General features: G+C 38.4%; 1 protein-coding gene across 1 annotated transcript; it reads right to left on the reverse strand.

Moving 5' to 3' along the window:
• Nucleotides 1-7,425: 7,425 nt before the first annotated feature.
• irx4a (iroquois homeobox 4a) lies at nucleotides 7,426-11,123 on the reverse strand. The gene is made up of 5 exons (XM_073847479.1): nucleotides 10,827-11,123; nucleotides 10,211-10,450; nucleotides 9,825-9,931; nucleotides 9,061-9,374; nucleotides 7,426-8,562 (listed from the first exon to the last, which is right to left on the reverse strand). Exons 1-5 carry the CDS (start codon nucleotides 10,869-10,871, stop codon nucleotides 7,880-7,882), a joined length of 1,389 nt encoding a protein of 462 aa, XP_073703580.1. The 5' UTR covers nucleotides 10,872-11,123; the 3' UTR covers nucleotides 7,426-7,879.
• Nucleotides 11,124-12,087: the final 964 nt, after the last annotated feature.

Here is a 12,087-nt window from a genome sequence, read left to right on the forward strand (position 1 = left end):
CATCGTCACGCCAGCGTGAGCCGTGCTCCAGAATCAAGCGGAGAAACCCACGTTTACTCCAGGACAGCACACTTAATGTTGTTTCATATTTACTAAACACACATTTTGTGCAATAGATGCATTCTACACTCTTAAAAATAAAGGTGCTTTATAAGATTCTTCAAGTGATGCCGTAGAAGAGCCATTTTTGGTTCCACAAAGAACCATTCAGTCAAAGGTTGTTTAAAGAACCATCTCTACCTTACCTTTTTATAATCTGAAGAACCTTCTTTCACCACAAAGAACCTTTTGTGAAACAGAAAGGTTCTTCAGATGTTAAAGGTTCTTCAAGATTCAATTATGTTTCCTTACTATACTTTATACAGTGAAAAACTGCAATAAATCTAACAAGACATTAAATACAGCAAAAGACTTAAATGCACAGCTTTCAGAATAATAATAATAATAATAATAATAATAATAATAATAATTAAAAAAAAAGAATACAATTTACATTTTTTTGTAATGTTTTGTACATTAATGTTGTTTAATTAATGTGTATTGCATAATTTAATTGTCATGATGGTGCTTTGTGGTTGATTGCACCTTCTATTCTACAGAATTGGTGCAAACTGCTGTCCCTGACCAAAAAGCACATTTAAAATGTGTTTAGGTTTTCAAATCTAGATGTTTATTAATCCTTCAATTATCTACTGAAACCCACAATAATATTTTAAATATCAATACGTTTAATATATATAAAATCATAACTTAGTGGGTACTTTCAACTGGGAGGTGGCCGTCCCGAACCCTAACCCCTAAATTTCAACTTACAAAAATTATGTTGATTTTTTTTTAATCTCTTTTCAATTTGTAAAAAAAAAGAATTGTTTGCATGTTTTATGCAATGCATTTAATCATGTTTTTATGCAATTCAAATCAATGCAATTACAGCTTTTGTACAAGCAACAACCGTTCGCTTTTTAATTTCACAGAAATACTGTATTGTACATTAGGTGAGGTGTATTTGAAGTTTCAGCTGAAGAGTCTCTGCTACTGTACTTCACCAATAGTCAGTGCATAAAGTAATAATTTGCATGGCTCAGTAAAGCACACATTCAAATCAGTGATTGTTTTTTGGTTAAAAAAATAGCAAGATGAGTCTGTGTGTGTTTTGTTGCAGTCAAGGTGTTGGGAATGAAGCCGTGTCAAACTCCAGTAAGCATCACTTCTGTCACCTTGGTAATTGCAGAAAGGTCACACGGCATCGTGCGGAGCGCTCAGACTTATGTACATCATTTGAGGATGGATCAATAGTATATGCTGTTCCCATTCGTCTATGAAAGGCATAAGAGAGTTAAGCTTGACCTTTGCCTCCGTATCCAATTGTGTTGCAAAAGATCAGCGGTACATACAAATAAGAGCGGCTTGAGTGTTTCTGTAAAAGCAAAGATAAAAACAAGAGGTCGGGCACGAGGGGAATAGGAACACTGATGCCGTAGCATGTAAGGAAATATTACTGAGTTCCTCTGACAAATCAAAAGATGTGTTTGAATGGCTCTTGTTGGAGCGGCTGAGATGCGGCTGGCATCATGAACACGTGTGTGCTTTCTGAATGCAGGAGCTCAATGCTCTGATTTCATTGTGTGCTAAACTGGTGTTTATGGCATGTAGAAGAGAGAATTTGACACTTTCTGGACACTTTGATCTCGAGATGTTCATAATGACTGTGAATGAAGATGGTCATGGAGGCTTTCTGGCTCATAGAGAAGCTCTGATGGACAGACTTGTTCACCAAATGCTTCACAAGAGCACTCGACTCCTGCTACACAATCCAGCACTCGTCCTTTCTCATCCCATAGACATCAGTATTTAATTCCTCTATTTCCTTTTCATAATCAGGGTTTCTGCTGTTTATATCACTTATTTTTCTAATGGAAGATTCCAGATGCTGATTCAATTATTTTAGTGATTCAAATATGGTTTTAAATTGTCATCCTTTTCTGAATAAATAATAAATAAATAAATAAATGAAATAAAAATGACAGTGGAATCTGTAAAATTTAAAACACTCAATGTTTCAATAGCATAACCACAAGATGTATGCGATGTGTTAAAATGATTTTACTGTGGAAAAAAAGTCAAGTCTATTGCTTCTTTCTAACCAAGTTATGTTAAATTTTACAACACAATAATCCTAAAATGGACTAGAACAACTTTAAAACGTAACATTTTAAAGTAAACTGTGCTGTAAGTCTTGAACGTCACATTTGAGACCCTGGACCTCAAACCATTTTATGACACTGGTCCATTTATGAAATCTGAAAGCTGAATAAATAATATTTCCATTGATGTATGGTTTGTTAGGAAAGGACAATATTTAGCCGAGATACAACTATTTGAAAATCTGATTGTGCAAAAAAATCATAATATTGAGAAAAACGCCTTTAAAGTTGTCCAAATGAAGTTCTTAGCAATGCATATTACTAATCAAAAATTAAGTTTTGCTACATTTACAGTAGAAAATGTACAAAATATCTTCAAGGATTATGATCTTCACTTAATATCCTAATGATTTTTGACATAAAAGAAAAATGTATAATTTTGACCCATACAATGTATTGTTGGCTATTGCTACAAATATACCCCTGATACTTAAGACTGGTTTTGTGCTCCAGGGTCACATTTATACATTTAAACCTTTCAAAAACTGTTTCACCATAACCCTTTTTTCATGGACAACTTGAAATTACTTTTTGTGAAAATTAACAATATGTCAAATTCTGCTGATAGAGTAAACATGAAATATTGTACAGTGATCAAATATTTTTTTAAGAGCCAGTAGAAGAGCTTTTTTACTGGGCCTCACCAAAATACAGTGGCAATGAACACTGGATATTCTTCTACAGCTATAATTTAACCAAATAGCAGGTATAAATTCATAAAGACACTTTTAATGGACAGTTATGCCATACAATGCAATAAATAAATAAAAAATAATAAAAGATGTTTCTATGAAAATGAATCTACCTGAAACTAAAGGTAATGCATGGTAGCCAGTGAGATATGTAGATTTAAATCCATAGATTTTACAAAGATAAACATAACACAATGAAACACTGACCTCATAGGGCAGTTTTTTTTTTTTTTCTGGCATACACATTCACTGTTTTGTCGTGTAATGTCATTGTCATCATATGATTTTATTCTTCAGTATGCTTTCTGGTGGATCTTGATTTTTAACTTTAAGCCTCTTTTTTTTTTTTTTTGGTTTGGTTTGGTTTGGTTTGGTTTGAAGTGTGGATTCTATCTCATAGTTAGTAGGACATAGTGTTAAGTAGGACATATCGCTCTAACGTGGGCCCCAGGCCAGCAGGACAGTGTTTGATATGTCTGTGTGATATTTGTGGTAATCTGGTGAAGTGGCAGTGACTTCCTTCAGTCACACACAGTCAGTCCAGCCTCTCCAGAGCTCAGAGACTGAATATCAGCGCTGTGACCTCTGCAGCGACTCCATGAAGGCCGACGGGAAGTTTGTGACACCTGAGAGTGAAGACAAGCCTATCAAACGGAGCGGCTCAAACCTGCCCTCCAGACCCGCGCTGACTAACGGAGGAAAGCGGCCGATAAGCCGCGTGGCACTGCATCGATGCCTATTACGCCAGCCATCTAGTGAACTTTAATGACATTTAAATGCAATTTTAAAGCTGCAGGGAAAACAAATGGCTTTTGCATGTGCTATTTTATGTGTGATTAATATCGACTGATAGAACACTTCTGACACTGAATGCAAGATTAAACAGATTTAGTTTGCTGACTTTGTTATTATACACTAAGATTAGAAAGAGGGGGAATAAATAATGTGAAATATCTTAAAAAGACATGTTTGTGTAAGCTGTTTGCACATAACCATTAAATGGTGGAAACAACAACAACAACGATATATATTCACAATTTGACCTATTGTTTGAAAATAATAATGGAAAATGTGGCGTAATGGTAAAATCTTAAACAATGTGTATTTGGTTGTCATTTCAGGCTTTTGCATTTTTTATTTGTAAAAAAAAAAAAAAAAAAAAAAAAAAAAATATATATATATATATATATATATATATATATTAATTTTAATATTACTACAATTATGGTGGCAGACTCCATAGCTTATAAAAAAAAGCTGCTTTAAAAGGTTCTTCACAGTGATGCCAAAGAAGAACCATTTTTGGTTCCACAAAGAACCATTCAGTTAAAAAACCTTCTTTTTCTTACCTTTTTATAATCTGAAGAACCTTTTTTCGCTATAAAGAACCTTTTTGTGAAACAGAAATGTTTTTCAAAGGTTAATTGTTCTTTATGGACCATTTAGACAAAAAAAAAAAGGTTCTTATGGCATCGTGAAGCACCTTTATTTTTAAGAGTGTACTGTTAAAATTATTATATTGTACTGCAATTATTTATGTCTAACCTACTGTTGGTAAATAATAATGGAAAATGTGGCGTAATGGTAAAATATTAAACAACGTTTGGTTGTCATTTCAAGCTTTCTTTTGCATTTTTTATTTGTAAAAAAAGTATTAATTTTAATATTACTACAATTATGGTGGCAGACTCTATAGCGTATAGATCTGCAGTACACTCTTAAAAATAAAGGTGCTTTAAAAGGTTCTTCAGAGCGATGCCGAAGACAAAACATGTTTGGTTTCTCAAAGAACCATTCAGTCTTTTTCTTACCTTTTTATAATCTGAAGAACCTTCTTTGGCTACAAAGAAGCTTTTGTGAGACAGAAAGGTTCTTCAGATGTTAAAGGTTCTTTATGGAACCATTTAGACAAAAAGGTTCTTCTATGGCATCGTGAAGCACCTTTATTTTTGAGAGTGTACTGTTAAGATTATTATATTGTACTGAATTTATTACTGTTGGAAAATAATAATGGAAAATGAAACAAAATGGTAAAACTTTGGAGTGTTTTATATTTCTAAATTCAAGTTTTCATTTGCATTGTTTGTTTTTTATTTGTAAAACTAATGGCTGTTTTAGATCTGCAGTGCTGCTTGGATATGTTTTAAGCTCTCTGTTTCTGTTTCAACCTTCATTCCTCATGCAGCGTCAGCATTTTCCTCTCCAGACCTCGGCAGAGGCCAGTAAGACTACAGTAATTGCTTTTTTATTAATTAGCCAGATTAATTAAGAGCAAATGTTGGCGATGATACCGGCAGGACAGAAGCAGTCGTGCAGTCGTGGGTCAGTGTTAGAGAGCTGCTAATGATGTGCAAATATATTTAGCGTGTCCTTTGCTCCCGGGGGCGCGCGCGCGTGTCACTCTTATTTAAAGCTTGGAGTCCGGAGGGAAACGAGGACAAACGCGTCTGATAAACAAGCGTCTGTTCTGTTAAGAGCTGTGAAATCTCATGTCCAACATGCTTGATTTCTGCTCTTGAAGTGAGCCTGCTTGATCCGTCCTTGTCCCATCACATACAGGTCATTCCTGGTTCAGTGCAGCATAATAATAATGCTTACTTTATTTTATTTTACTACTAAAGTAACGAAAAAAAGTTTTCTTTAGGAAAATTGTCTTAAAGTGATTTCGACGACTCACAAATAACTGTAATGGCATGCGGAAAATAATCGCAACACTACTGTAGATAACAGAGCAGATCAACTCTGAAGATTGACAGAAACGGTGGAGGAACTAAAGCACACTAATTGGTGAGGTAAAGATCTAAATCTTTTCGCCTTTTCTCCTCTTTTTTCAGTTAATATGTTGTGTTCAAGTCTATTACTGGCGCCAGACGCTCCTGTCCCTTAAGATGAAGCAGAAATATATAAATAAAGGGAAGAAAACGGAGCCATCAGCGGAGGTTTGCGCAGGTCGATAAAGCTTTTAGATTTGGAGATGTTTCTATTTCCTGCGGCTAAGAGTTGTTAATGGAGCTTAAGGAATTATCTTATGGCTCTGTGTTTTGAGAGCAGTTTATTTCAGGGGACCCTGTGTCCCCTGTCGAGTCTGAATATGCTGCTGTCAAAGGCGCCTAATGAAAAGTTACGCGTCGCTGATTACAGTTTGATTCGGTTTCTATGTAAAAGCGCCGTTAATTCAGCATCATCCCTCCATCCCTCTGTGTGTGTGTGTGTGTGTGTGTGTGTGTGTGTGTGTGTGTGTGTTTGACACGCCTGAATGAGTAAGTCAAACCATCACATCTCCTCCCCCTCTCTCTGCCTCTCCGAACCCTGTTTTACGACAGGAAAGTTTCTTGAAACAGTAAATACACATGCTTTTATCCAATACGCATAAGTATATTATAAATCCATGCAATTGTATTTTATTCTGTTCCTCAATATTCTTTACGTCCTGCTCTGTAATTTCAGAAAAATCTCTTAAAGTCTTAGAATTATTAAAATAGTTATTCTTATTATTAATTAAATGCATGCGTAAAATAACAAATTACCCATTAATGCACTTTGCATTTTAGATTTGTTTTTGATTTTTATTTATCTGAGTAAAAAAATAATGTTCTTTATTTTTAGACAACCGACAGCACCATTTGTTGTGCATCGAGTTGTACGGACAAAACGCGTTTTTTCAAATGTCTTTGTCCAGGGGATCGTTCAGGAGAAGATCTCAATCGTTTGGCTTTCCCATTGAAATTCATCAGCGAAGGCCCTCTCAGCGGACCCCCAGTCCTCCAGGGGCCACACTTTCACCATCACTGTCAACTCCTGCCTTTGACTGCGTGTTTTTGCCCTTTTATCTCGAGCAACTAATTCTCTTGCCCTTTTCACTTAGAAACGCGCCCCGGTGAAAAAGCCTCGGAGTGCAGAGGAGCTCCAGAAATTGAGGGGTCCGTGTCAAGATGAACATTTCAAATGATCTCGCCTTCTACCATATAAACGGCCTGTCTGCAGAGCTCAAGTGTTGGGTCAGGGTAAAGGATTTGGCACTTCGATAATATTATCAGAGGCAGGGAGAGAGTAGAAATCGATAGAGTGAAGTGAATGATGACTGAAAACATCCCAATTACAGGCTGGTTATGGCGGGTTAATGGGGCTCATCCAGCGCTGTCTTATGGCTCCTGAGGGCCTCATCTCTCCCATCAGAGGACGAGAGAGAATGATAAACAGTTATTGGGGGATTATTACAAAGCCAAACACAGGGAACACGAAACAATCACTGCTGAGAACAGCGTATACATTATTTAGAGTGGACAGTCGGGCCATTCATATTGTTATGCCATTACTTTGGCCTAATGATATCAATTTAAAATTTTAAATTGCATTTACATTAAAAAAAAATGTATACATATATAGTTGTATATAACTTTTTAGTGACAAATAAAAATAATAATTACGTTTAAAAAATAAAATAATTGAGCAGGAGCAGGTGAATGTCATCGCATCGCGAGTGTTCAGCACCAGGGACAGCGACTCTGATCGATACACAGAACAAAAGCTTCGAAAAATCCACCGTTTATTAGAGTGAGATTTGAACATTCCCCGGTTTCGAGGAGATCTGTGCATTTGTGCGATGCTTTCTTAACAGTGACACTTGTGAGTCGTTGCAACAAGGTCCGAGTTCGTCTAAAAGAATGATCCATAAAAACTAGCAACATATGCATGCCAAAGAAACGATAAAAGCCGGAACAAAACTAGGCTGTAAACTTTTTTCAGTCTTTCGGAACATAAACTTCCAGTTAATTTACATAATCTGAACGTGCGTCAACCAAACCAATAAATATATATAAACCAACCCCCTCGCCAGTGAGATGTCAACACAGCAATAAATACATACATTTTCCTACGATTTTATGTAACAAAACGTATTTTGGGCCCATCGATTCACACTCTGGCGTTTGTTCGTAAACTGAAAGCTATTCCAAACAGTCTTTTTGAGAGTCATTTGGTGTGCTAGGAGCAGAATATTTTATTCACCCCCTTTGGAAATGTCATACTGTCCTTGCTGGCCTCTTGCTGCTGTGTTTTTATCACGTTGTTGCTGTTCCCTACGGAGCGTCCGAGGGCACCAGTCTCTAAGATCGACCCTTTGGTCGAGGTGGTCCAAGAAACCGTAGTGTTCGTCTGTGCTTGGTTTAACGAGCTGTGTCTAAACAAGGGGTCGTGAAAAACTCCATCTACCCAGTTCCTGAGAGTTGTAACAGGTGAGTCCTGCTGTCTCTCCAGGCCGTTGACAGGTGAGGAGGCGGAGGGCGATGGTTGACATCGAAGCATACACGAGGAGTACTCTGTGGGGTTCAACGAGGTCGCGGTCTGGGCCAGAGACCAGATGCGAGGTTTGCTGTCCAGTAACGGATGGCCCTGCTGCTGGAAGCACGTTTTGCTGTGCCGAAGCTCGTGCTCGCAGTCTCCCGCGGTGCCTTTCAAGCAGCTTTTGGCGAGATCGCGCTCGGCTTCGAGCAGACCCGGAATGGAGAGTTTTGGAGAAGGCTCCTTGAGGCGATCGTCGGTGGTCGCCATGTGCGCGTTCATGTGAAAGCGGTGTTTGAGTTCACACTCTGAGCTCTCAGACTCGATGGTGTCAAAGTCGTCCAAGTCACTCAGCTGAAGCTCCTTGTCTTCTCGACTTTTGCTCTCTGTTCAAAAATAGTGATGGGAAGTAAGTGGAGAGCAAGAGAGAACAAAATATACAGAATTAACCAACGCTTTCGGTCTGTTGGAACTGATGTTCATTATATGATTGCATGACCTTTTGTTGTTAATTATCTACAGTTCCTTGTTTGTCTGAATGTCCCCTCTGATTTTTTGATGTATCCTGTGTGCCAATTTGTTTTTTGCTTGTATTATTTCGTAAAAGTGACCTTGGGTTTTTGAAAGGCGCTATAAAAAATAAAATTATTATTATATTAAAATGCATTTTTAAATCATGTAACGCTTCAAAAAATACGTTCTTGTACAATTAAATTAAAAAAGCCTTTCACCAAACTGTTCATCACCAGCAACATTCTTGAGAGAATAATTTATTTTGTTTAATAGAAATATATAAACTTTTTTTAATGATAAACAGGCCTAATAATAGCATCCTAAAATACCTATTGATATAGCCTAAGGGTGAAGAACGTAATGGAGCTGACCGTCATCGTTGGTTTCACTTTTGATTTGATCTTCTTGCGAGCCATCCTCATCATCATCGTCGTACTTTTTATCGTCTGAGCCCTTGTTTCTCGGTGGCCATGTCATCTTGTTCTCCTTCTTGAGCCTTCTTCTGGCGTTGGCGAACCAGGTGGACACCTGCGTGAGGGTCATCTTGGTGATGATGGCCAGCATGATCTTCTCGCCTTTGGTGGGATAGGGGTTCTTCCGGTGCTCCTGAAGCCACGCTTTCAACGTGCTGGTCGTCTCACGGGTGGCGTTCTTCCTTCTGGTTCCTCCCTCCATAGATCCATATCTGTGGCACGAAGGAAACGCAAGTTGGGAAAAGTTTTTGCAGTGCAACACACACACACACACACACACACACACACACACACACACACACACACACACACACACACACACACACACACACACACACACACACAAATGCAATGTGCTTTCCTTAAGGCCTATAAACTTGTAACTTTTAACAGAGCGAACACATTGCTTGATCGAGTGCACTGGCCAAGAATCTGACCATTAAAGCACTTCAGGGGAAACCCCGAAGGCTGAACCGTCAAGTGCATGATATAACATAAAATATACATTAAAAAGACACTGACCTAACATTCAAGGGAACTGTTTATTGGTTTAAAACAAGAACAACGATTGCGCTAATTATTGCATCAATAAAAATTTAATTGATCCAAATGAACCGTGCTAATTGTCAATCAGAAGACTCTTGATAGCCGCTATTCAATACCTGTCATACTGGTACTGTCCCAGGGTGGGATCATATGGGTAATATGCGGCAGCCTGTGTTATACCCGCATGCGCAGACGCACTTCCATCTTTGGCATCAAACGTACCCTGGAAATAAATACAAGAGCTGTCAGCAATTAAACTTGTAAATATAACCAAGATAAATGAGCAAAATATGATGCTTATCCTAAAACTTAGCAAACAATCCATGAAACTTCTCAAACGCATCAGTTTTGTGATAATTAAGTACCACTTGCAAAGGTTTTTTTAATGCTCTTGTTTTATAAACTTTCATTTTTCTCAGATATAGACACACATTTGTTGAGTTTTCACAGCTGGAATGTATGCCATTATTATGGGTTATAATTTAATATGCTCTAAACTCACCAAAGAGTAGAAAGCGGACGCGTCAGCTCCATAGGTAACATAATTCCCGTAGCCCTGTCCGCCGGTGTACGGACTCCCGTAGACTCCCAGCGCGGCGGCGGAGCTCAGCTCGTGTCTGGCGGTGGCCAGCAGTCTGCTCTCATACACGGGACAGTAAACGGGCGTCTGCGCGGACGAATCCGAGATGGATCTGGTGCTCGACTCGCAGCAAGATGTCAATGAGTTGGTGGTCATGAGGAACTGGAATATGTGGAAATGTCACAGCATGAATAACACAGCAAGCTGCAAACCTGTACGAGTTTGCAAAACGGTGAAAATGCAGAGAAAGTTTTTTTTTTTTTTTTTTTTTTGGCAGTGGCCGCCGTCAGCCCCCACAGGACAATGCATTTTATGGATCACGGCCAAAAAACAACTGTTGTCGTCCTTCCCCTTGTCATCGCATCTGCACTTTTGCATGTGTCTGCGGCTCGAACGCGTGTTAGTAGATTTGTAAAATGATAAGCGCAGAGGGAAGCCCTGAATTACAGCGGAGAAATCCGATTAAAGCGCATTCAAAGCCGCGGCGCGCCCAAGTAAAACATCAGAATCGGTGCAAGAATAAGCGCTCGACTCTTACCTGAGGTGCAGAAGAGTAAGGATATCCGAACTGAGGATAGGACATTGTAGAGTGATCCCCGTTTTCCGGAACGCAGGCGAGACTGCAGCTCTGCTGTGTTTCACTGTACCGATTGATTGGTAAAGCATAAAGCTGCCGGACGCTTATAGGGCGAAGCGCAATACTACCATGTTTAATTTGCTTAAACGCCTTCCTGAGAGTGTTCGATAGACGGATGCTCTCCTGTCGCTCTATTAAACTTCTAGAACGCAGCCGCGCGCATCCTAAAGCATTTGGCGAATGGCCGCCTTTGATGTCAGAAATACATATTTTGCGTTATAAAAACTAGTATTAAACACGTCAGCTCAGATGCGGGTTGTTTTAAACGCCGGTGGCTCTGACGTCAGAAGAAACCCAGTCAAAATGACCAGACTCTAACTTTAATATGCATTTCTCTGGATAAAAATCCCAACGAGTGACAGATGGGTGGGGGGGATTTTTTTAAGGCACAATGGACTCGTAATTGAGCTTATCAATTAATCCGAGCTTTGGGAAAGAGCTTGCACTTGTAAAATCTGGCAATCAAAGCGTTATCTTTTGTTACATCGCATCGCTTTTTTATCTCAGTTTAATCAGGGATTAAATGCATAAACCAGTGTTTTTACCTGCATTTGCTAAAAAAAGCCAAAAAATCGAATAGTCTTCCTGTCTAATAAATCATATCTATTATGTAGTTTGACCAGCATATTTTAAATAGTTAGTTTTACTAATTAGAATTAACATGCATTTAAATTCATAAACAGAATCCTGAAAGTGCCTAAAGTAAAAAGTAAAAAATATTTCTGTTTGTGCGTCTGTATTTATTTGATCACTGATATAATAGTTGCTAATAAATATTTTGAGAGATTTTAAAAATGCATGTGTTAACATATCTATCTATCTATCTATCTATCTATCTATCTATCTATCTATCTATCTATCTATCTATCTATCTATCTATCTATCTATCTATCTATCTATCTATCTATCTATCTATCTATCTATCTATCTATCATGTAATCAGTTCATCTCTTGATTTCCTCCTGCATTGAGATGAAGTGCTGAAGGTGTGTTGCTGACTCGGGTTCAGACAAGTGAGGAGCCCCGGGGTCACAGTCAAATTAATGATGATGTACTCCTCTTTTCCCCAGCTGGAAAACTGCCTGCTAGAAACGAATCTGCCCGCAGTGACAGCTCGATTGCGGGTGATTGATGACTATCTTGAGACCGGCCAACATAATAT

Source organism: Garra rufa, chromosome 9, assembly GCF_049309525.1.
Source record: "Garra rufa chromosome 9, GarRuf1.0, whole genome shotgun sequence".
NCBI classification, from domain to species: Eukaryota; Metazoa; Chordata; class Actinopteri; order Cypriniformes; family Cyprinidae; genus Garra; species Garra rufa.

What these genes read in the sequence shown, in the direction of transcription:
- irx4a (XM_073847479.1), bottom strand. Translation starts at nt 10,871, where the DNA reads ATGTCCTATCCTCAGTTCGGATATCCTTACTCTTCTGCACCTCAG. An exon ending in CGTCCGCTTTCTACTCTTTG is followed by an intron (nt 9,932 to 10,210) that starts GTGAGTTTAGAG and finishes ATTTATTTCCAG; the next exon opens with GGTACGTTTGATGCCAAAGA. An exon ending in GGACAGTACCAGTATGACAG is followed by an intron (nt 9,375 to 9,824) that starts GTATTGAATAGC and finishes TTCGTGCCACAG; the next exon opens with ATATGGATCTATGGAGGGAG.